This window comes from Meriones unguiculatus, chromosome 5, assembly GCF_030254825.1.
Source record: "Meriones unguiculatus strain TT.TT164.6M chromosome 5, Bangor_MerUng_6.1, whole genome shotgun sequence".
Taxonomy (NCBI): Eukaryota; Metazoa; Chordata; class Mammalia; order Rodentia; family Muridae; genus Meriones; species Meriones unguiculatus.
Window position 1 is genome coordinate 40,177,492 of NC_083353.1, and position 25,725 is coordinate 40,203,216.

At 46.8% G+C, this 25,725-nt stretch overlaps 2 protein-coding genes across 2 annotated transcripts in view; both read left to right on the top strand.

Moving 5' to 3' along the window:
• Positions 1 to 4,154: 4,154 nt before the first annotated feature.
• On the top strand, positions 4,155 to 13,413 carry Figla (folliculogenesis specific bHLH transcription factor). The gene is made up of 4 exons (XM_021634554.2): positions 4,155 to 4,367; positions 6,126 to 6,278; positions 8,101 to 8,333; positions 13,239 to 13,413. Exons 1-4 carry the CDS (start codon positions 4,155 to 4,157, stop codon positions 13,411 to 13,413), a joined length of 774 nt encoding a protein of 257 aa, XP_021490229.1.
• Positions 13,246 to 25,725, top strand: part of Add2 (adducin 2) — a 98,728-nt gene continuing 86,248 nt past the window's right edge. The window contains exon 1 of the mRNA XM_021634518.2: positions 13,246 to 13,558. The gene's annotated coding sequence lies outside the window, so the exon portion shown is untranslated. The remainder of the gene's footprint in view (positions 13,559 to 25,725) is intronic.

A 25,725-nucleotide genomic window follows, 5' to 3' on the forward strand; every position in this document is an offset into this window, starting at 1 on the left:
GAGTCAGTGTTACCAGGAATTTATCTTCCAGGGACTGGAGTCAGAGACAAATGGCTAGCAGGAACCAAGATGGATGCCTAGCATAAAATGGAGTTTCTTTAGCCATTAAACCTTCATGATAAAAGCCTGGGAGATCCTTGGAATAGAACATATCTCAATATAGTAACAGCTTTATAAGACAAACCAAAAACCGATGTCACAATGAATGGGGGAAAAATCAAACAATTGTTACTAAAATGTGGAATAAGATAAGGATGATGACTTTCTCCATTTTCATCTGTGCATATAAATATAATCGTACTATTTGTTGGAATGTGAAAAATCATGATAAACGGCTTGGTTAATGACCACTTGCGCAGGACATTGTCCCCGAGGGCCTTTTCCTCTTCAGGCACTGGGAAGGGAGGGAGCGACCAACCCATCACCGCAGTATGTCGTTTTCTTACCACTGGCCCTGTGTCATCTCTGACCAGGTGAGTTCAGGAAGTGAATCTGTAGGTGTCCTTTTCACACATGCTTTCTTCCCATCCCCATCTCCACCCCTGCCCCAGAGACCCTCTTTCTCCCCACATGTCCTAGTCTACCCTTCCCTATTATGGTCTCTGCTGCTGCTCGCTGGTCTGGCCTAAGAGAATAGAGAGGCGATCCCTCCTTATATCACAGCTGGCCCTGCAGATACATGCCCGTCCTCTGCTCACCACGCTGCAGGCCAGGGCAGAGTTCTAAGTCTATCGGTAGACTTAGACTGGGCTGTGCGTCCCATGTCATCGAGCATACGAGTTCCTAGATGAACAGCTCAGGGTATGGGGGAGAAACCCTTCTGCTTTGTAGTGGTCTCCAGAGACAACTTACTGTAAAGACATTGCATGGGGATCTGAGGAAGGCTCGGTGCTGAAGAGAACTGGGCTCAATCCTGAGGCTCGGAGTCTGGATCTCAGCATCCACATGGGGGCTCCCTCTGCTCTGTACTCTAGTTCTCAGGGATCTAACTCCCCATGGCCACCTCAGCTGTCACCAGGAATGCACATACCTTTGTGCAGAGCAAACATACCTGCATGTAAAATCCATAAGCACAGGACTCTGGAAACTTGTACCTGTTGATGAGTCTTGCTGGGTGTGCTCAGTCTTGAGGCAGGTCTCTCCTGTATTTCCCAGCACTGGGGGACTGGCAGAGCAACTCCAGGAAGGAGACCTGGAGAGTGTGGAGGTCTAGAGGAAGCTGAAGGTGAGAAGCCCAGGGCAGGCAAAAGGGGGGGGGGGGACGTGGGGTTTTTAATCAAGTGTACATGGACTTTCCCCTCAGCCTTCAGCTGTTCCAGGCTTGCACCAGACAAAGCACAATGGTCCTCGTTCTGTGAGCACTGCAGACCCAGGGTAGCAGGCAGAGGGCCTGAGAAGGAAGGGGAACACGGGAGGCCACTTTGTTCCAGGAGCTTATTAGGTCTGGGATGAACTTAAACAGTGTCTGAAGGCACATGGGATAAGGAAATTCAGTGATGAGGGAGGAAATTATGTCCTGGATTCATGATGTTTTAGGGCTAAAGGTGGGTAATATCTTTATACTTTTCACTCATGCCCAAGCCAATTAGATCACTCATCCAGAAGATAAAAAGCAAAGGTTTGCTGGCTATGCTAGCTCGCACTTGAAGTCCTGGTACTCAGGAAGAGAGGCAGTAATATACCTGTTTGGGCTAATAGTGAGACCCTGTCTCACAAAGTCCATTCTAGAGAGGAGAGGAGGCACCTCCAGAGATGCTGTTGCTTTCCCACCAACAAGTGCAAAGAACCTCGCAGGTGCTTTCCTTAACGCAGGTGACCATGGAGCTGTTTCTCCTCCCTGCCGAGCCGCCGCCATTTTCCTATGAGCATAGTAAATGGCATTAGTCTCTGAGGGGTGAAGCATATTGGTATTTCTGAATAGACAATCATGCCTTTTTTTGGCGGGGGTGGGGGGTGGGATTTCTACATAAGTCAGGCTGGCCTCAGATATTTGGTGATTTTCCTGCCTTGGTTTTACTGAGCTTTGAAAAGCAGTGATATTGATGTTCTGTTTAGGCCAGAGCTAAAGATTTAGGGTGCTCACATTCCAGAGTAGCAAGGAGTCACAGTTATAATGGAAGCTTCAAGAAGCCAAAAAGGCACTGGATAGATAGGAGAAGGTGCAGGCTGTAGAAGACCCCTTATTGGTCACAAGACAGGGTCAGTGCTCTGCTCTCTCCAGCCACTTCCCCTTCAATCGTTGACAGAGATTTAGAGGGAACAGAGGGATGAAGCTCTCCACAGACTGACTGGAGCCATCTGAGGAAACAGAGATCCTCAGCTGACTGGGGGAGGTGACATGCTTGTCACTTACTCTTGAGTGTCTGTTCCCTGTCTGCCCTGTGACACAGGTAGCTTGATGGCAGCAGCGGGCTGGGCTATAACACTGGCCATCACATGGTTTGAGCTGTTGGCATTCTGGGTCCCCCAACCTCCTCATCCAGAGATTTCTTAAATCTCCTTTAAATTCCTTAAAGTCAGGACATGACTGGACATCTGTTGGGGTCCCACACATGGTGATGGAAATCCAAAACAAAGGAGAAGCCATAGATCCCACAGTTAACATGAAATGACACCCAGGTCTGGTTTCCCAGGGCAAGGGAAGACACACTGGAGGAACTAGTCACACCATTAGAACAAAACAAAACAAAACAAAACAAAAGAAACCCATGCCTGTTTGAACGTATGTGTATACATGTTTTTGCACCCACATGCGGTTTCTGCATTTGTGTGTGATATCTGAGTGTGTGTGCAGGTAAGGGCCTTTACAGGTGTGAGCATTCATGCACATGTGCTTGTGTGTGTGTGTGTGTGCTTTTGTGTGTGGCTGTCTATGGCCGTGTGTGCCCATGCCCATGCATGTTTATTTACAGGCTCCTGTTTTCAGGTCAGAGGACATGTTTGGAGTTGGTTCTCTTTCATCCAGCTTAATATGGGCTTGGGAACTGACCGAAGGGCATCAGGCTTGCATGGCAAGGGCCTCTACACGCTTACCAGCTTTCCTGACCCGTGAACATCATTGTAGGGGTGGGGATGGTTGGAAGATTGGAAGTGTTCAGTGTTCTGTCCTCAGCCAGTTTCTCCATCGCTCCTCCACCAATTCTGTGCTGCATTTCTTGACCAGTCCTGATCCTGAGCCCCAGGACCACCCTCCCCTGCCTCCGAACCCTCACCACTCCCAATAGAGGGATCCTCCTATAGAGTCTTCCGAAGAGCCAATTGTCAGGGGCGCTGCTGCTGCCCAGATGAGGCAGGTTAAGGCCCTTACCACTATCTTCTTGAGGCTGATAAGCCTCCACCCAGGACTGACCCTTCACAGGCCGTGTCCCTCCTAGGGTCCCCCTACAAATCCGATCCTTCCTGAGCCCTGCCTCGTGCTCCCTGGTGAACCAGGTATAAGGCCTGTAGACTGTGGCTCTCCATGTGCTCTGTCACTCACCCTTGCTCTTCCACATACTCTCCCAAAGCTCAAGGAATGGCGGGTAATAGGCCGTTTTTTTTTTTTTCCTTCTTCTTTTCATTTATTTATGTTGTCTGTGTGTGTACGTTTGTGGGTGCATTCTCCTCAGCACATGAAAGAAGGTCAAAGAATTCTTGGGAGTCAAGTCTTGCCTTCCACCAGGTAGGCTCCAGAGAGGGAATTCGGAGCCAACTGTCCAGGTTCAGGCGTATAAAGCCTGTTTGTTTGATTGCAGACTTCGGCGTGCCCGCCTGGTCCTTTCCAGCCTGCATTCAGGCCTTGTGGGCTAAGAGTTTAAGACCCTTTCATCATGGCCTCTCTAGGGGCTTTGTGCCCTCCACCTGGTCCCTGCCGCCCAGTCCTGGCCCCTCTTCCTGCAGCTCAAGGAGGTGCGACAGGTGTACAGCCTTTTGACCATAACGTGAGCGCCGCCCCTCTGGCAGCCCAGGCCCTCGACAGGCCCCTCCCACCAAGGCTCCGCCCCCTCGGCGCGGCCCGCCTCACACACCCAGGTGCGAAGGGTGCCAGGGCTAAGGCCCTCGCCCATCGGCCTCTGCGCGCCGGCCCCGCCCTCACGTGCCTTCCGCGTGCCCCAGAGCACCTGAGGCGCTGCAGGTGTAAGGCCCTCGCCCGCCCGTGGCCTTGTCGTGCCACCATGGACACGTCACCTGCATCCCCAGAGCCCTTCCTGGTCGCCCCACAGGCCGAGCTGCTGGAGGAACTGCTGCAGGCCCAGCTGGGGCCCCTGCCCCGGCTTGCTGCCATCTGCAGGCTCAAGCGGCTGCCCTCAGGAGGCTACTCCACCACTGACGACCTGCACCTGGTGCTGGAGCGCAGGCGCTTGGCCAACGCCAAAGAGCGCGAGCGGGTGAGGGTTCAGGGCCGCCTTACTCCCACCGCCATGTTAGCGGGAGCTCAAGGAACCCGCCGCCTGTGCATTCCCTCGGTGTCACTCCTGGGTGACTTCGCCTTTGCGAGGCTGGACCCGGGTCCCCAGTGGCCTTGTTACTCGGCACCTACATGCAGCAGTGTGTTAAGGGCCATGGGAGTGGCTCTCTCACCTGCTGCCCCTCCTGGATAGTGCAGGTCCAGCGCGGGCAGAGCGGGCAGAGCGGGCAGAGGAGAGCCCCTTGCCAACTTCACGTCTTCACGTCTGTGGGTTCTAAAGGGATCCCCAGAGTTCTTTTTCCTGCCTGGTGCACCCGACCACAAAGAGTGGGTGGGGGCCTCTCATGGAAGTTACTGTTACCTACTCATTTTTTTTTTTTAATGTAAAGATTCATCTGCTTATATTTTGTGTGAGCGTCTTCTTGCCTGCATACCTGTATGTGCACATGTATGTCACTGGTACCCAAGGAAGTCAGAAGGGAGGGTGTCAGAGTCTCTGGAACCGGAACTACAGACAGTTGTGAGCTGTCATGTGGGTGCTGGGAATTGAACCCACGTCATCTGCAAGAACAAGTACTCTTAACTGCTAAGCCATCTCCCCAGCCCAAGTTACTATTTAAAAAATATATTTTAAATTGTGTGTCTGTGTGTGTCTCATGTGAATATGTGCACCCGAGTTCAGGGGCTGGGACAAAGCCCTGGAGCTGGAGTTCTGGAAACGGAACTCAGGCCTTCTGCAAGAGCAATGCATGATCTTAATCTCGGAAGCTACTTAAAGGTTGCTTGATGTTCTTACGGAGGAGTATGTCTGTGGAGTGTGGAGGTCAGAGGACAGTTTCGCGGCATGGCTTCTTCTCTCCTTCAGTCTTATAAGGGGTTTGGGTATCAAAGTTAGGCTGCCAGGTTTTTTGGCAAGTACTTTGACCCAAGCAGCCATCTCTCTGGCACCACCCACCCCCAAAAACCCTGTAAGTGGTAAAAAAAAAAAAAAAAAGTCTTTTTTTTTTTTAATATATTAATCACAGGTTATTTACTTTGTATCCCAGCGGTAGCCCCCTCTCTCATTCCCTCCCAATCCCACCCTCCCTCCATCCTCTTCTACCTGCCCCTTTCCAAGTCCACTAGCAGGGGAAGACTCCTCTCACGAGGGAAGAGCAGCCTTGCTAGGCCACAGAAGAGGACATTGCAGCCAGTCCTGAAGAGACGATAAGCTAGGGTCAAAACAATGTCTCTTAATCATCCCCAAAGCAGAACTGGGCTTTAGGGTGGGCTGAGGGTAGAGCAGCCTCTGCTGGTAGGTTTTAGTGTCTCAGGGAAAACCTGGCCTCTAAGAAGTCAAGGTTTGGGCTCCTTTGCTCAGCTTTGGGACTGCCTATAACAAAAGCGACTCTGCGGCAGGAACTGAGGGGGAGAGTGAAGCGCATCTTTAGGCCTAGTACTTCTTCCTGAACCTCTTAGCCACGCCCCTCACAAATGAACATCCGGAAATGCTGTGCGGAAAGGACCGAGCCGGACAGAAGCCTTAACAGAAGTTGGGGGAAGGCTAAGAATGGAGAAGGGTGCTTTTGCCAGTATGCACTAGAAAAATAACAGTTGATTTCAAGGCCACTAGATATGTATTTTCAATTTTCATTGGAAGTGCGTACAGTAGGTGCATCCTCGCCACCCTCTTTTGTGGTTTGGGGAAATGTCTGCACAAATTAATGTATCAGTGTATCCCTGTGTCTTTGTTTTCTAGATAAAAAATCTCAACCGAGGTTTTACCAAGCTGAAGGCTCTGGTGCCATTTCTGCCCCAGAACAGGAAGCCCAGTAAAGTTGACATCCTTAAAGGGGCATCAGAATACATACGGGTGCTCAGCTGTGTTCTGGAAGGAGCAAAGGCCTCAGAGGTAAATATTTGAGAACTTAAAGCTGGCTGTGGGCTCTTATACCTGGAAGACTGAGGCAGGGGGACTGTTATGAGTTCAAAGCCTTTCTATACTACAGGAGGAGATCTTGTCTCAAAAAAAAAAAGTAATTTAGTGGTGGTGACCATTTTCTGAGCCATTTCTACATGCCAGGTACCATGCTAGGCAATTTACAGAAAAGAGTTAACATTTGATCTCCACTTTGGAGGAAATCAAAATACAGATCACAGGCACTTAGACAAAAGTGTCAGGACTGGCTTTGAACCCTGATCTGTGGCCTCCTTGAGACTGACTAAGACATCTGCTACCAATGGCTGGATGTTTAAGGACCTTGATAGCCAGAACGCCAGGAGAAGGGGGCCCCATCTCTGTAGTGGTTTTTTTCTGCCAGATTAGCCCTAGACAGGACAGAATGGAGCAATGTGAGAATCTGCTGACCATGCTTTATAAACTACGACAAACCAGAATGTCACTAACATCAGAGGGGTCAGTCTTCTCAGAATCTCCCTGTAAGCAGCAGGCAGTTCTGGAAGGTTCAAGGTCTGTTTTGCAGACAGGCCTGAAAGTGGATCTGTTACTAAGGGAAGCATTTGGGGATAGAGGGCATTGAAGACTGGGGAGGCTCCAGTGGGGGAGAAGCCATGCCCAGCACTTGGAAGGTGGAAAGGCTACAAGTCAGCTCTTGAGAGGTGGAGGGGGCACTGTCAGTAAGTATTTGAGCTCAAGCAAACTTCAAATCCATCTATCCTAGTAGTCTGAGGATGGAAAGAAGGGGGTCAGGGGACTAAAGAAAGCAGACAGATCAAGCGGAGGCAATTTCTAAGTGCAGAAGAGGGGAAGCTTATAAGTGGGAGGAACATTATAGAAACTCAAGTGTAGTAGCATTAGAAGGTTTTGTGGGGGAGTTTTTGGGGGTCCACAAGCCCTTCTCAGGTATCTGCTGGGAAGGAAGATGTTTTGACACTGTGGGAGTGGGTTATTATCTTGGTCACAATGGTGGAAGCACAGTCATAGCGTTTGTGCACTGTACTGGATAGTTTTTGGTCAACGACAGAGCTGGAGTCATCTGAGAGGAGGATTATCAGTTAAGAAAATGCTTCCATAGGGTCAGACTGTAGGCAAGTCTGTGGGACATAGTCTTGAGTGATGACTGATGTGGGAGGACTCAGCCCACTGGGAGTAGTGCTTTCTGTCCCCCATCCCTGGGCAGGCATTCCCAGGGGTACAGAAGAAAGCAGCCGGTTGGGCAATGATCCTCCGTGGCTTCTGTTCCAGTTCCTGTCCTGAATTCCCTCAGTGAGGGAGTGTGGCTTGAGAGTTACAGACACTTTACTCTCCCAGTTGCCTTTGATTGCGGTATTTTATCATGTAGCAACAGAAGCCCTAAGACAGGCACACACAGGTGTCTGTCTTAAGTTTTACTGGTGTGTTTAGTTTCACGTTTTGTCTTGTTTTGAGACAGACTAGCCTCATGTGATTTCTCTGCCTCAGCCTCTGTCATGCCAGGACAACAGGCATATGCCAACAAGACTAACCCTCCCTTGTGTGTTAACTGCATAACTGAAGTGCTGCATTTCTTACAAACCATGGGTTCTGTCCATACATGGCCCTAAATGAGCTTTGCCATTGCACAGCGTTAGAGGTTAGAGAACAGCATGACCTGATGGGGCTCTTCTCTCAGCCTGAGCACTATTCTTATCCATGAAATGAACCCTTGAGCTTTAGGGGCTTAGAATGTGCTGATGTTAACCTTAACATCTCTGACTGACATGCTATACTGTCTGACAATCACTGTGGTCTCTAGAAACAAGGCCCTGAGGAGCAGACCCACAGTAGCAGACCCTCTGACCCTCATGTGTCGTCGGCTAGAGAGCTCTTGGGAAGTGCTACCCAGCCTACCAGCTGTGCGAGTGGCTTGAAGACAGAAGAGGAGGGGCCGTGGGCATTTGGTGACCACAGGGAGCCACTGTACACCTGTCATCAGAGTACGGCACCTGTGACTAGGAGTTACTTCATTCAGCAGGAGGCTGATGAAAGGTTCCTTCTGAAATAGTCATGTAGAAGGTGAAAAGTAAAAAAACGTTACTGAGATGGATGTTTTTCATGTAAAATGAAAATGTGTGATTTTCATGTATTATTAAAATGAGATGATGTAGAAAAGGAGTTTGCTTGCCCGGAGATGCTTGTGCTCCCCAGTTAATCAATAGGCACATGGGGAGAGGGACTTCCTCCTGAGCCACACAGCCCACAATGAAGGTGTGTGTATGTATGTATGTGTGTGTGTATGTACAGTGCCCACAGAGACCAGAAGAGGGTGCCAGATATCCCTGTGGTAGGATTGCAGGCTGCTTTTGGCTTTTCAAAGAGAGTGCTGAAATCTAAACTTGGGTCTTCTGGAAGAGGAGCAAATACTTTTAACTGTTGAGCCATCTCTCTAGCCCCTGTAGCTTATTCCTTTTATGTCCTTATTAAACATATCAAAAGGCTTTCTAGATCCTTATGGTTTCCAGAAAAAGAAATATATAGTTTCCAATGCCTCTTTAGGTGGTATTGGTTGGTCATTTTGTTTTTGTTTGTGCCAGTTTTTGTCTGTGCTATAGACCATTTAGTCCATACCCTGTAGCAAATATTGCTGAAATAAGAAAGGCTTGTCATTGACTGAGCCCAACCTACTGCCACCAACACACTGCTCACTGACTTGCGGGGGTGCAGAGGTAGATTGGGAAGCAGCTAAATGGCAGTTAAAGTTAAACCTGGAGGCAGACTGCTGAGGTTTAAACACTTGTCATTTTCTAGCTGCATAACCTCGAGCAAGCAACTGAACCTCTGCTCCCTAGTTGTTCTACAGGTAGAACAGAAAGAATAATTGTATCTGTTTTGTATAGAGACTAACAGGGAGATTTGGGTGATGTAATGTGTCTGGCACAGTACTTGGCAGGTTAGTATCAATTTAATATAGTCTTTGCTTACTCTACCAAGCCATGGGAAGCTCAGCTCTGTAGGAAGAGCCAGTGCTCTGCCCTAAAGGTGTCTTAGGCCAGCTGTCTATCCAGCTGGCCATGGCCTCCATTCTGATTGGCTTTCTAAAGACTTTCTGAGTCCATGCTTAGCCTAGGTGTTCCTAGTATGGCCACATGAAGTAAAAACTTTCTCTTGGAGCTGGAGAGGTGGCTCAGTGGTTAGAGTGCTGGCTTCTGTCCCAGAGGACCTGGGTTCAGTTTCCAAGACCCGCATGGTGTTTCACAACCACATGTAACTCCAGTTCCAGGAGATCTGATGCCTTCTCACGGTCTCCACAGGCGCTGCATACACATACATAACATGCAGGCAAATAGTCACACACAGAAAATAAAAATAATGCCCTCCTGCAAGTCACTGTCGAGGACAATTCCTGTTGTCCTGGAGGAGTAGTTAGGCATGAGTGAGCCTGAAAGAGAGGGAAGAGCACCCCCTCCTGGGATCTCCCCACCTGCCTAACCTAACCAGCACCATGCTCCCCAGGTGCTATTGTTGGTAAATACAGGGTACCAAAGTGAGACTTGAACTCATGTTCAGATCTTATTGGCCCTTGTTAGGTGGCTTGTTCTGACATTTTCATGCCATTCTTCTAGTTCTTTGGGTCTGGGTCAGACAGGAGCCTGCAATGCTCAGCAGCATTACAATAGATGTATATGGTTGAGATCCTTGTTTTCTAAGGATAACAGGTCCTAAATTTTCTTCAGAAAAAGGAACAAGACTTTTTTTTCTGTTTTTGTTGTTGGTTTTTGTTTTGATTCATGGTGTTGTTTGTGAGGAGGTCTTACAGTGTAGTCCAAGCTGAGTTTTGAGATTTCAGATACATGCTGCCATGCCCAACACTGTTTGGTCTTTTAGCTAACCAATAACTAACCAAGAGCATGCCACTTCTGTGAACAAAGACCATGCTGCATATTTGAGATTTTTATTCATTGGGCTTGTGGCTTCCATCAGGGATGATGGCTGAGTCAGTTTGTAAGTTGCACTATTTTTGTGAGGCATATTCTAGGATTTCATAATTTTTTTTTCTTAAGAATTTAATATCCACTGATGTTTGAAAGAGGTGACTGTTTGTAGACAGGATCTCATGCAGCCCTGGTTGGCCTTGAACTTCTGGTAGCCTTCCTTTACTACTTGAACACCAGCATTACAGACTTGTGCCATCACATCTAGCTTATGTGGTGCTGGAGAGCAAACTCTGGGCTTCATGTGCAGTAGGCAGACTCTGTAGTGTGAGCCCCCAACAAGTCTTCCTGTCTCCACTCTTTAATGCTGGGCACCGGGAACTCTAACTCAAGTCCTCATGTTTGCAAAGCAAGCACTCTTACCTACTGGCTCACTTGCTAAAGGTGAGCCAGCTTTTATTTGACCACAGGATTCTTAGGTTTCAGCCCTGGTTATTCAAAGGGGTGACTACATACAGTTCCAGAATACTGCCTGGGTACCCTGACTGAGCACACTTGCTGGCAGCTCTCAAGGCTCTTTAGTGTGAAGTATTCTTCCAGAGGGCTCAGGATGTAGGTTGTGGCCTTGCCAGCTTTGCTTTGGTTAAGTATAGTGCTCCTCTTCTTGCCTTCAGAGAGCATCTGGGGAGTGGAATTCCCAGGGCTGGCAGTAATGGCATTTGGGTGATTTAGAGATAGGGTCAGAAAGGGCTGTGCAAGATCAGCAACATTCCTGGGAGGCAGTGTCCAGAGTGAAGCCTGTGAGCATCTGTTTAGGCAGGGGTAGGAGTAGCATTTCTAGCTTCAGGGGCCAGAACAGGTTCTTTAAAATCACCTGTGTGTGGCTGATCCCAGGCTGCTAACCCCTTCAGTGTCTCTAGCATGCCCTGGAGTTCTGACAGAGCATGCTAATTCATATTTTTTGGTTGTGGAGCTTTGGACATAGGTACCAGAGAGGAGAGAATTCACTCTTGTGGATTGTTCTGTTGTCAGATTTGAGTGGAGAGGGAGAGGGAGAGGGAGAGGGAGAGAGAGAGAGAGAGAGAGAGAGAGAGAGAGAGAGAGACCGTGACTGCATCTGAAGAAGGCATGAAAATGCCTGAGAAGCTGTGGAGGTAGAAGAGGTGCGGGATCAGGAACATGTATGGGTGTAGGGAGAACTGCAGAGAAACAGTGATCCTGGCATCTGAGCCCTATGGCTTCGGGCTGTTCTGGGGTTATGGTGCGTGTTTCCACATTGGGTCAGCAGCAGCATTTGTGGAGAGGCTGTTCATGTTAGCATTCAATGGCCACCCCACAGCTCTGCCACTGAGTGCTCGGACCGCATGTGTATCAAGCACGTACCTACCACCTGGCCATGGTCCTAGCCCTAGAATGGCCATTCTCACAAGACTGTATGCAAAGAAATAATCAGAGTACTTGTTTAAAACATTCGTGGGCCAAGGACATAGCTTGGTGAAAGTTCCATTTCAATGTATTGCTATGATAAGGACCATGTGCAAAAGCAACTTGGGTAGGGAAAAGCTTATTTGACCTACACTTCCAGGTCACAATCTATGAGAAAAGTCAGGGAGGAACTCAGGCAAGAACTTGAAGGAGAAACCATGGAGAAATGTTGCTGGCTGGTTCATTCAGGCTGGTGCTTAGCCAGCTTTCTTATATAGGCCAAGTAGGCCAGGCCTTCCCACATCAACTAACAATCAAGATAGACATGCCCACAGGCCAACCTGATCTGGGAAATCCTTCAATTGAGACTTTCCTCTCAGATGACTCTAGACCAGTGGTTCTCAACCTGTGGGTTGCAACCTGCATGGGGGTCATATGCCAGATATTTACATTACGATTCATAACAGCAGCAAATTATAATTATAAAGTAGCAACAAAATGATTTTATGTTTGGGGTCACCACAAAATGAAGAACTGTATTAAAGGGTTGCAGCATTAGGAAGGTTGAGACACTGCTCTAGACTATGTCAAAGCTCACGAGGACAGGAAGGAGGTAAGATGCTTGCTGAGTCCTGACCCCCAGCATTGATATAAAAGCCAAGCATGGCAGCATGTGTTTCCACATTGGTGCTACTGGATGGCCACTCAGCCTAGCCAAGACAGCAATTTCCAAATTGAAAGGTGCTTTAAAACAAAACGAAATGTGATAGAAACACCTGAGGCCAACTTCTGGTCTCTATACATTCATGTACCTAAGTGCACACACACACACACACACACACACACACACACACACACACACACACGACACGTGTTCATTCCTGGGCCACTTTCAGAGATTTGGGTACTGCCTAACTGTGTTGGAATCCAGAAGGTTGCTGTCAGGAATGTCAAAAGAGCAGGACTGCCCTGGTCTGTTGACATCAGAAGCTGTAGGAGGCTGAACATTTCGATAGGCATGTAGAGCTTGGGGAGTGACTAACATTTAAGGGGGAGGTGGAGGGGAGCAGCATAGAGGCATAAGGCCCTGGCTGCTTATGACATCCTATTTTCCAAGGGCTAAGTCTCGAAGAGTCCTTCACAAGCATTAGAAAAGGCCCAAAGGTGACAGATCCAGTAGATTCAGGTCACTTTTCAGCAGACAGGCTCACGGGTGGGGTCCTCAAGGTCATAAGGCTGGGTAGTGGCAGTTCTGAAGGTGGCTCCCTACTCAGCTGCTGGGGTCTCCACAGGGAGGAGGGGGTAGGGAGGTGCAAGGGGCCAGAGGAGGCAGAGGGAGTGTAGGTTGTAGGAGATAGGCCCCAGCCTAGTTGAAGATGGGGTCAGAATTAGAATCGAGATCTGTCTCTGGTTTGGAATTCAGTCATCCAGTTCTCACTAGCTAGAAACACTGAAAGTTACATCCCAAAGGCAAGATGTCCTTCTGAAACACTAGATAAAAACAGAACATACACCAAATGTAAGACCTTTCTAAACTGGGAGCGGAGCGTGTCTTGCTGGGGGTTCTCCTGAGGTACAGGTCCTGCCTTGGGCCCAGACTGCTGCAGGGCGCGGGCGGGGACGCTGCAGCGAGCCGGGCTCTGGAGGGGGCGCTGCGCACTCGCTCGGCCCTTTGTCAGCGCTCACTGCTGGGAGCTCACACATCTTCCAGCCTCCCGCGGGCTCTGGACTTGACTCTGACTGCAGCGCCGGCCGCGGGGACGCGGATCTAGGGCCTTTGTCCGGAGCTGCGGGATGCGCGGGAAGCGCCACGCAGCCGAGTAGCAGTGAGCCAAGGAAGCGGATCCCGGAGCCGAGGAGCGCCGCCCAGCCGTGCTGGGGGCATCAGGGGATGGATGCGAGCCCGCCGCATGCGAGGTAGGGCACCAAAGAAGGAGCAGGGTGGGCTTGCGGCAGGCGGATCCCCAGGGTGCTGGAGCTACAGAATGACGGCGAGCTCAGCTTCAGCCTGGGAGTGGCTGCGCCCGCGCAGGAGCGGACGATGGATACACCTGCGGCTCTGCAGGGTCTGTCACACTGAGCTGTGGAGATGGGCCTGCACACGGACATGGGGCTTCCCTGGGTCCGTGATGCCTGCTGGTGCAGCCTTCTCAGAGGGCCTCCCTGGCCACCGCCCTGTGGGATCCACGGGGGTTGTGCGCTTGCCCAGCTGAGTGCACTGGGGTCCAGATTCACAGGATGCGCCTGCCTGGCTGAGTGCAATGGGACTGACTGGCAGGGCAGATGCAGAGGATGGGAGACTGACACCTGGGGACCCAGGGTTTGGTATTTATGTTGTCCCAAAGCTTTGGGGAGGCCACTGTCTCCGAGGATGTGCTACCATCTAGTTCATGTTTGATGCCCACCTTTTCTTTCTCTTGTGTCTCCTCTCTTCCCCTTCTGCACCCTAGGGAGAAGCAGAGAAGGCCATTCTGGGTTCAGGGTCCAGGAAGTAGGGGTCCAGTAGTTACTTGTTTTGAAATCACAACCACCGACTGCCAGGTTTGGGGGAGGGGAAGGTAGAGCAGGACAGGACAGGGCAGGGCAGGGCAGGGCAGGGCAGGGCAGGCTGCTTTAGGATGCCAGTCAGGCCTGCAACTGGCCTATTGTTTGGCTTTTCAGGCTCCTTTCTTTTCTACCCTTCATCTCCATCCCCTGCCAGACGTGAATAGATAAATATTAAAAAAAAAAAAAAGCAAGTCTCACCCACACTCTGTCAAATTCTTTTTTTTTTTTTTAATTGTCTTTATGGCAATTTTAAATCATTACCATCCTATTCATGCCCACTCCTCCTCTGGCAGTTTGTCATCAAGAGCTAAATGTCTCAAACGAGTTTATAAATAATAGAAATCAAACCTCTGGTTTCTGGGTAGAGATTTCTGACTAACGGGTAAGGAAGGGCTGGTTCTCCATCCTCTTGAGCAAAGGGATGGGAAAGAGTGGCTCAGCTCCTTCACTGCATTAGGGCTGGTTGGGACCATCATGTGGTTAGCTTGCGCCTTGAGTGGAAATTGTATGAACAGTATTTAAAAGTTATGTTTCACTTACGGAAAAATAAAACAAACTCCTGGCCAACACTTGGCAGGAAGACGCTTGAAATGATCATGGACATATAAAACAACCAAAATGTTAGATTTATAATACCCCTGCCCACTAGCCTGAGAATAACATGTCAGAAATTGTGACTGGGGATAGGAGGTTGGACTGTTGAATAGTTTTGCTTTTTTCATTACATTGCTTTGTGGTGCTGGGGATGGAACCCCTTGAGCACAGTAAGCAGGTGCTCTGCCACTGAGCTGCACCCCCAGCCCCGTGTATTTGCCTTCTGTCCTTCATTATGTAAAGTGGACAGATGTCTCTTAGTGCCTGTGGACCAGGGCCTCGCCTAGCACTCTTTCTCCTCCCTACCTAAGGTACAAGTAGTGACAAGCTCTTCACTGTGAAGGCGGCACACTAAGCTCTGAAAACTCACAGGCTAATCAATCTTTGATCCAAAATCTACAGCAGTTGAAACCCCGTGTTCTTTCTTGTCCATCAAATCACCCAGTCTGACTGGAAGTGGGCTTGTCCCATACATATTGCATGTACGGATGCATTATGTTCACAGGTCCTGGACCTCAGGTAGAAATCACTTTAAACATTGTTATATTGTTGGCGATAGCAAAACTCAGCTTCTTAAAAAATTTTTTTGGATAAGTTCTCAATATGCATCCTAGGCTGGTCTCAAACTCACCATCCTCCTGACTCAGTTCTCCAAGTGATGGGATGTCAGGCTTGTACCATGAGGCTCAGATAAACTGCAGCTATTTTTAAAGTGTACAGATGGTCAAATATGTGTATGTGTTGGCAGAGGATTTATGTTAAGGTTTTAAATATATATATATACGACATTGAAAAGTATATTTAATTAACTCTTACCTTGTTTCACAAGGGATTTGAGACAGTTTACAAGGATTCATAAAATATAACAAGATAGCCTAGTGTAGAAAAAAGGAAGCAGGATAGAATTAAAGGCAGAAACTTGGGGAAGCTAGCTGACTGGACTACAAGTCTGTGTTTTATTCGTAAACATGTCCACTCACTGTTTATTCAGTGAACATTCATAAGAAGCTAATAGATGCCTGGTTTGGTAAAAAGTTCTAGAAACAAAGAGGTGACACAGATGGATACAGACTCCACCCTGGTAGCATTTCACGACTAATGCAAGAAGGCACAGTCACAAAGCAATCTCTTAAATGCATCGCTCATCCATAATATAAAAGAGAAGCATGGGAGCAGAGTGGCTCTGTGTTCCAGGACCAGGAAGACCCTATTTTCAAGCACAGCATGTGGGGGTAGGTGCTCCATTCTCTCCTTGCATAGCACAGGGTGAGTTGCATTGCCTTGGTCTGACCTCACAGTCTCTCACACCCCTGGTGTTCTGAGGTTATACACATTTCCAGGGACTTGTGTATTCTCTAAAACGAGTCACTTCACCCTAGTGTTAATCTTAGCTAATTAATAATGAGAAGTGTGTTCCAGATTGTGTTGGGGCTGGAGTTTGGTTCCACGTTCCCCCTTTAGAGCAGGGCACAGGCCTGATGAGTCAGTCATAGCATGGGTGAAGGGAGGGGAGAAAGAGGCTGGTCTGCATTTGACATAAGTTGCCCAGGCTTAGAGCGTCAGCTTCTGATGATGCCTACTGGCATTGGTAAGGAATGAGAGGGTCATGCCAAATGTACCTCCCCATGGAGGCAGCTGCTACTAACAAATGAAAGCACTGCTGCTAGCAGTGAAAGTGTGCTGCAGAAATTGCACCTGTTGATTTTGAACGCCTGGAGTTCCATTACTGCAGATGGACTGGCTCCCTCTACGTACCTTACATCCAGGCAAGTGGGCGCAACAGTGAAGTGGAGCTGCGCTACTGATGCTTACACTTAACTAGTTGTAGGAGTTTGGGTGAGTTAATTTGCCTCTCTGTTCTCTAGAACCCTCAGATGACAAGAAGAGAGTAAGCGCGTGATCTCGCTTTTCTAAGAACTGAATGAAAGTCTTGGGACACAGACTGACACTCCTTAGACATTAGCAGTGATTATTTTTATTACTGTAAAATGAAACAGCAACCGGTTTATGTAGGCACTCCAGGGGTGGCTTGGCGGCAGGATTTTAAATTATATCTGATTATCTTCAAGTGGCTGTGCATTCTGTGGCTATTAGCATTGCTTTGCAGGCAAGCTGTGAGCCACGTCTTTTATTGCTATTGTCAAAGTCAAGTGCAGAAAATGACAGTGAGAAGAGAAACTACCTGAGACATCATTTTTCTGTTGTTTTGCCTTTTGAGACATTTTGTAGCAGTGGCCCACCCTGATGGTAGCCTAGAATCACTATGTGGCTCAGGTTGGCCCGAACAGTTCTGCGATCTGGGATTGCAAGCTTGAGCCACCACGCCCACTTCTCCTTTGTTAAAATCAGAATAGTGTTTTAGTTTTCACCAGGACTCTATTACTCATTTCAGCAAGTCAGATTGTGTGTGAGACAGCTTAAAATGTAATTGTTGTATTGTTTGGATATTTATTATTTATTTATTGAGACTCAATTCCTCTGTATTGTAGCCTAGGCTGGCCTGGAACTCACTGTTAGGGGCAGCAGCAGGGTGATCTCAAACACATGGCAATCCTCCTGCTTCAGCTTTCAAACTGCAGGGATTACAGGCATGAACCACCACACTTGGCATGTTTGGCATAAGTTTTTACTATATATGCTTAGTGTGTCCATATGTTTATGTATGTGTTTGTGTGCACAGTGCCGCGGTGCGCATGTCTGGGTCAGGGAACAACTAGTGGGCGTCAGCTCTCTTTTTCCGACCTGTGGGCCCAAGCATGGAGTTCAGGTCATCACACTTGTTACTGGGCAAGTGCCCTTACCCATCAAGCATCTCACTGGCTCTGTCGGCATTTTGACAAGTTAAGAATTAGAGGAATATGCACAGTCAAGTCACATTTTACTGAGCATGCCAACTTCAACTGGGCCTTCCTCAAGTCCCCGAGAAGTGTCGTTTCCCATCAGGAGGGATTTCTTTGCTCTTGAAGCCGTCTGAACTGTGTTCTGGGTTGCAGGCAGGATTGTTGAAGTACAATTCTGCATCTCTAAAAAAAATTGCAATGCCAGTGTTTGACCTGTCTACTGAAGGACTAACCTGAAAGAATTTTAAGGCTGTAGCACCAAAAATGACTTCTATCTTCAACACCACACCCAACTCCCTCACACTCAGATGGTGCACATGGAACGGTAAGAAAGGCCAGTTACCCTGGCCTCAATTTTCAGGTGAATCACATGGGAATGGCTTGCAGATGATATTGAATGCACTAAAACACACAACACACAAAGTTCAATGGTATCAATTAAAACTAATTTATTGACAGTCTTATTCTTATCTATCTAGTTTTTAAGATCATTATTTTAGTTGTGTTAAGCTATGGGTTATGGTGCAGTTAATCTCTCTGTACGTGGTATGAGTAATTATGGACTCAAAATGGTTGGTGTGTTCGGCTTTTGATTTTGAGCACCATGCACTAGTGTGCTTTGTTGGCTCAGTGTGGTGTTCCTGTACATGTCTACAATGGGTTCTGACAAAACGAAGGCAATTAGTGCTTCCACACTCTCATGACTTCATGTTTGCAGCCTCCTAGTCCCTATCTTTTAGCTACTCATGTACTTGGAATAGGTTATTGCAAGCTGTCATCCCCTCATGGTGCTATGGAAACCAGAACTTACTCCTTTTATCTATTGTGTTTGAGTACCTGCTTTCTAACCCCTTCTAATCCTCTCCAATTCACACATTCCAGCCTCTGAAAGCCACAATCATGCATTCTCATTGTTCTTTTGAGAAGGCACCCAGGCCTGGGGAAGAGGCTCAGTGGCCTGGGGAAGAGGCCTGGCATGCATGCCCTGTGTTTGCCTGTCAGCACTGCGTAAGCCAGGTGTGGAGTAGAACATGCCCATAATCCCAGCACTGGGCAGACAAAGGCAGAAGGATCAGGACTTCAAGGTTATCCTCAACTATATAGCGAGTCTGAGACTGAGCCAGTTTGGGCTATATGAGCCACTATCTCAAAATAACAAAACAAAAACAGAAAAAAACAAGTGAAGACATCCACAGAAGACACACGAGAGAGAAGATGCAGGGCTTTCCTGAGTCTTATAGTGCAAAGTGTCCTTTTGAAATGACAGACATGACAGTGCCATTTTCTTTTTGTCTGTACCCAGAGCAAGACAGCTGGGTCTCGTGGCAGAGGCATGATTTTTAAATAATTATTTATTTATGTGTGTGTTCTTGCATGAGTTTATGTACACCACATATATGCAAGTGCCCTGGGAGGCCAGAAGAGGGTATTGGACTTCCTGGAGCTGGAGTTAAGGCGAGTATGAGCTGCCTAATGTGGGTGTGGGAACCAAACCTGGGTCCTCCATGAGATCATCAACCGCTCTTAACTGCTGTGCTGTCTTTCCAGCCCCAGTTCTCTTAAGTAAACAATTTCAGGATGAGGTTGATTGAATCTGGATGCAGAAATGACTGATACAGTGGGCTAGTGGGGCATCTTGGACAACTAACACGATGGTACCAACAAACACTGATGGTACTGTGCTGTGTGGGGTACTGGCCACCCAGCCTGAGTTTCCCTGGAAGCAGTCTTTCAGGATTAAGTCTAGGATAGCTCTAAAAAACATAATCTTATCACAAAACTGTGTTTCTCATGTCTTCGTTATAGGCTGAATCCCAAATGTCCTTGTTTCAAAGTGTGCTTTGCTTTGTCTTAAATTTTACTGTGTGATAATAAAACCTAGACCCTGCTTTAAAAAGATTATTTCCCCAGTCTGGTGCTCGTTATTGTAAAATTTAAGTCTTTCTTCCATGTCATCTTTGGTGTTGTTTTTAGTTTTGTTAGATGAGGCTGATTTTTGAGCAAGCATGCCTCCCACCTTAGCCTTCTGAGTGCTAGGATGACAGGTGTGAGCCACCACGCACCTGACTCTTCCATGTCATTTTGATTTTTGCCTTTTGTGTCTTATCCTATGCTTAGTGATGAACCCTGGGCCTCATCCAAGTTCAGGATGTACTCCTGCACTGAGCTGCACCTTTGCTTTTGTCTATTTTAAGACAACAGAATTGGAGTAGCTAGACAATATTAATAAACATTAATATTTATTGTGCATGACAGATTTGTAACTTTACATTAAAAAATTGCAGACTCATTTCCTCATTATTTTTTTCTCTAAATGCAGCTTAGGGCCTCCCGTTCTTGGAATCAAAGAGATTGCAACTCTGCAGTTATTTTGCTACTAGTTTTACTTGAAATATATATACATATATATATATATATATATTATTACCAAATAATGAAAGATTTACTGCTTTGATTTCTTTTCTGCTCCCCCCTCACACCCGCTTACTCCTCACATAAGGAAGTCCTTGGCGTTGGGGCCAATTGGTGCGTTTGATCTCTGATGCTGCGTGCTTCTGTTCGTACTGTACTCCTAACTGTGCTCACAGTGATTGGACTCCGCCTTATACGGCTTCTCTGCTCAGCCTCTCTCCTATACTCAATCTTTTCTTTTACTTCTATTTTTTTGGATATTTTTTCTGAGAATGTAATGCATTTCTGGTTCTTGCTTCTGTAAGAATTAATGTTTCTTTCACACAATAATATTTTGTAATTCCTCATCAAATTCTTTCACCTTAATACTTTTACATACTATTTTCCATCTTCTAGGGTCCTAGAAACTTCTGAGTTATGGAAGATATATTTGCTGCCTGCATCAAAAAATAACTCAGGGTTGGGAAGGTTAGGCTGGTGGACAAAACACTTCCCACATAAATGTGGGGATTGGGTTTGGATCCCCCAGGACCCTCATCAATGCCAGGGGGATATGACCCACCTGTAAGTGCAGAACTGGGAGATGGGTCTGAAGAGCTAGACTAGCTGTGCCAGAGGACTCTGGTTGCAACTGAAAGACCACGCCTCGGTTAACAAGGGGGAGAGCCATGGAAGAAGACTCCCAACATTAGCCTTGTGCACACAGAGCTGCACACATATGTGTCCCACACATGAAAACATACATACCCACCACATACTCACATGCCAAAGGAGGAAAACACTGCTAGAAAGCCCAGGAAATTGTTAGCTCTTTTCTCCATGCAATGGCTAAATTAGCTGACCCCATCTGCAGTGCTGGGCAAATATCCTGCCACTGTGATGGCCTAGTTCTTCAATGAGTATTTATTCTACAAAAGATTTAAAAGTTAGAAAACATGGGAGCTGGAGAGATGGCTTAGTAGGTAAGAATGTATACTGCTCTTGTAGAAGACCTGAGTTCAGTTCCAAGCACCTACACAGGGTGGTTCAGATCCACCTGTAACTCCAGCTCCAGGGGGGGCTGACACTCTCTTCTGACCTCCATGTGATTTTACATGCACATACCCACACATGGATACACACTCACACATAATTATAAAATAAACCTCAGAAAATAGAAAACACAGAGAACTACGTAGACTAAGGTCCAGCTTAACAGAGTCCTAACGTGTGTGAGTGACTGCTATGTAGATCAGTCAGCAGCAGTGGGTATTGCTAGCCATGAGCCCTGTGTCCCTACTGACCTCATTTCCTCTCCCTGCCTAGTGCTAACCACTGACCTGACTTTCATAGAGATTACTTGTGTTCTTCTTTAAACTGGGTTTCCCCAAACAGAGCAGGTTAAACCTACTTCTCTAAGCTTTCACAGTTGCACTTTGTTTGTCTTCCTAAACCGTGTTGTTAATAATATCACTGGGTGGCTCCTTCTTTTTAAATTTTTATTTTTATTTTATGTGCATTGATATTTTTTACCTGCCTGTATATCTGTATGAAGGTGTCAGATCTTGAAGGTACAGACAGTTGTGAGTTGCCATAAGGTTGCTGGGACTTAATCTGCGTCCTCTGGAAGAGCAGCCGGTGCTTTTAACCACTGAGCCATCCCTCCAGCCCTGGTATGGCTTCTTTTTATATTGTAACATGAGGTTATTAGTTTCTGGTTCTCGGGCATACTAGGCAAGTGCTCTCATCCTGAGATATTTCTCCAGTTCCGTGATTTTTGCGGGTGTTTGTGCATGTGTGTGTTCAACCATATGGAGGCCAGAAGTCAACCTGAGCTATTGTTATTTATAAGCTTCTCATCTTGTGTGAGACAGGATGTGTTATGGCCTGGAGCACATTGAGTAGGCTAGACTGGCTGGCCAGTGAGCCCCAGGCGTCATCCTCCTGTCTTTCCTCCTAAGTTTCACCACACCCAGCTTTCTTATGGGTGTTGGGGCCCTAACACAGGTTGTCCTGCCTGCATGGGACAGGGGAGAAGTCTAGTTGAGTTCTAGAGTAATAAACCACAGGCTCAGTGCTCCATGTGACACAGTCAGTGAGGCAGAGGTGAGGGTGGACACCAATGTAATTCTTCTTTTGAGTGGAGTAGTGGCCCCGTTTTTTGATGATCAGAGTTGCAGCAAGCTGGGCTGTAACCTAGCAGCTGTGAGCAAGGTCATCACTTCAGATGGGGAAGCTGAAAGCAGCAATATTCATTAACAAATGCTGCTTGGTACAGGAGTAAGTATGACTGACATGCTGGGTCCGACACGGTCCTTTGTTCCACACGTGTCACTCTTCCCACCACATTTAGAATGTGTCTGCCCCAAGTCAAATTTCACTTAATACCTGGATGGTCTTAAGCTGGGCCCAGCCTGAAAATGGCTAGAAACTGTTAGCAGGCCAGGTGAGTGGCAAATCCCTCTGGCTTTTCTCAGTGGCAGCTCTGAGGACTGCTGACATCCCTTATGCTCACAGGCCAGCCAGGGCTTGTGCTCATCTTGGGCCTTGCACAAAGAGGGAACAATTCAGTGAGAAGAGAGGACATGATACAGTGTGGACAGAGAGATCACAGGGTTCCTTCCTCCCCCATGGCGCCTGCTACATGGGGAAGACTCTGCTCCCAGAAGTGACTCTAGGTCTAGCTCCCAAGAGACTTAGCCAGACTAGTTTCTATGCCAACAAGGTTGCCTCCATCTCTCTTGGCACGCTGGCTGGGGTCTCTTGAGTCTTATTGGCTCATTCTGCTCCTAGCTGGAGCATGGAATGCTCAGGATGGGCTTCCTCAGCCTCCATACTCCCACCTCTCCTGAGGCCTGCCCTCTTCCCCTCCCCACTTGGCGCCTAGAAAGTTCTTTTAGAAAGTCAGTAAAATAGGTGAACTTCTGGCTAGTCTAATTAAGACAAAAAGGCACAAATCTGGGATGCTGGAGGCAGCATATAGAAAAATAGGAAGATGTTTCATAAGAGCAGGTGTGTTGAGTTATCTGATCCCACGTGTGTGAGCTGGTGACAAAATGGACATTTTTCACAGAAAATGTGAACCACCGATATTGAGGACGTGGTGTGCCTGGATAGGGGACCGCACTACAAAGATGTCAGTCCCCCACAGTTCCTGCCACGCTTCCTGGTAACATGAAGGGATGTGATTTTGCTTCTATTTTTATATTCCTTTGCCTATTTCCCATGGTGCTCAGAAAGGGGAGTTAAATGCCTATGCTCCAATTGTGAATCTTTTTACTGAAGGAGAAAATCCATTTGAAGGTTACCCATAAATTGTTTTTCTTGAAGAACAGAGTTCTTAAACATTAAGGTGTATGGAGAGTTCATGAAGATAATTTCATTAAACTGTGGGCATGTTTTTCCACTTATTTTATGAGTTCAATTTTCAGCATTCTTGCATGCTTTACTCATCATGAGACCCCAGAATGAACTGGTTTTAGATTTAAAAAATCTACAGTGCTTCCAATGTCTATTGCATTTGTCCTTCTGAATAAGGATTGAGCATCTTCCCTAGGGTCTTCCTTGTTGTTTAGCTTCTTTAGGAGTACAGATTTTAGTATGTTTATCCTATATTATATGGCTAATATCCATTTATGAGTGAGTATATGCCATTCTGTTTCTAGGTTACTTCACTCAGGATGATCTTTTCTAGTTCCCACCATTTGCTTTCAAATTTCGTGATTTCTTTGTTTTTAATAGCTGAGTAGTATTCCATTGTGTAAATGTACCACAGTCTCTGTATCTATTCCTCTGTTGACAGACATGTAGGTTGTTTCCAGCTTCTGTATATTACAAATAGAGCTTCTACAAACATGGTTGAGCAAGTGTCCTTGTTGCATAGGTGAGCATCTTTTGGATAGATGCCTAGGAGTGGTATGGCCGGATCTTGAGGTAGCAGTATTCCTAATTTTCTGAGAAAGTACCAGATTGATTTCCAAAGTGGTTGTACAAGTTTACATTCCCACTAGCAATGGAGGAGGGTTCCCCTTTCTCCACATCCTTTCCAACATGTGTGTAGTCACTTGAGACACTGAAAACAGAAGACAGGGAACAGGAAAGGAGCCTACCACAGATGGCCTCTGAAAGACTCTACTGATCAGGGTATTGAAGCAGTGACTGAGAATCATAGCCAAACTTTGGGCAGAGTGCAGGTAATCTTATGAAAGAAGGGGAGATAGAAAGACCTGGAGGGGGCAGGGGCTCCAAAAAGGAGACCAACAGAGAAAAAAAAAAAAGTGAGCCCTGGGGGCCCTGCAGAAACTGATATCCCAACCAAGGACAGTGCATGGAGAGGACCTAAAACCTCAGCTTAGATATGGCTCATAGACTCAGTCTCCAAGTGGGTTCCCTAATAAGGGGAACAGGAGCTTTCTCTGGCATGAACTCAGTGACAGGCTCTCTGATCACTTCCTTCTGGGGAGTGCAGCCTTGCCAGGACACAGAGGAAGACAATGCAACCAGTCCTGATGAGACCTGATAGGCTAGGGTCAGATAGAAGGGGAGGAGGACCTCCCCTATCAGTGGACTAGGGGAGGAGCATAGGTAGAGAAGAGGGAGGGAGGGTGGGATTGGAAGGAGATGAGGGAGGGGACACAACCAGGATACAAAATAAATAAATTACAATAAATTATAATAATAAAAAAATTAAAAAAAAATCTACAGTGGTCCTGGGCTTTTAACCAAAGGACTCTATATCCTACCACAGAGACACTTGCTTATTCACAGTTATTGCTGCTCTAGTCACAACAGCCAGGAAATAGAAGCAGCCTAGCTGTCCATCAACAGATGAATGGATAATGAAAATGTGGACATCCATATACACAATGGAATTTATTCAGGAGTGAAGAAAGATGAAATACACAGGAAAATGGATAGATCTGAAAAGTATAATATTAAGCATGGTGATCCAAACTCAAAAAGACAAAAACTATTCATTCTCCTTCATCTGTGGATCCTAGCCTTTAGTGTATACATACATATATATATATATATATATATATATATATATATATATATACAAGTATAAATGCAAGGAGAGTCTAAAAACCTAGAAAGGAGGCCAAGAGTAATGAGGAAGGATGGGATGGTGCAAAGGAACACATAGAACATGAAAGAGGAAAATAATTCTCTGTGTGTGTGTATTTATATATGTGTGTGACAAGCAGAGTGCAGTAGCAAGTTGTGGCAAAGGTGGGGGAGACCCATAAAAACACTTGACTCAACAGTGTCACATGCTGTCTGTTATGTTGTATTATTTAAAAAAAAATAGAAACAGTTTAAATATCTGAAGCTGGGCATGGTGGTACATGCCTTTAATCACAGCACTCAGAAGGCAGAGTCCAGTAGTTCTCTGTGAGTTCGAGGGTAAGTCTGGGCTACATAGCAAGTTCCAGACCAGCAAGAGTTACACAGTGAAGTCCTGTCTTTAAAAAAGAAAAGAAAAGAAAAGAAAAGAAAAGAAAAGAAAAGAAAAGAAAACTTGAAAACTTGAAAACTTACTACCGTGAAAGACTCAGGACTCTCCAGATGTCCAGGCTCTTTCTTCCATACTGTGTCAGATGACGGAGGACATATGTTGGTGACCTCAGCAACCCTTTATTTAGAATCTGTTCATCTTCTCTCCTGACAACACATTTCTCTTGCTCTTTCCAACACCTTCATGTGTGTTAA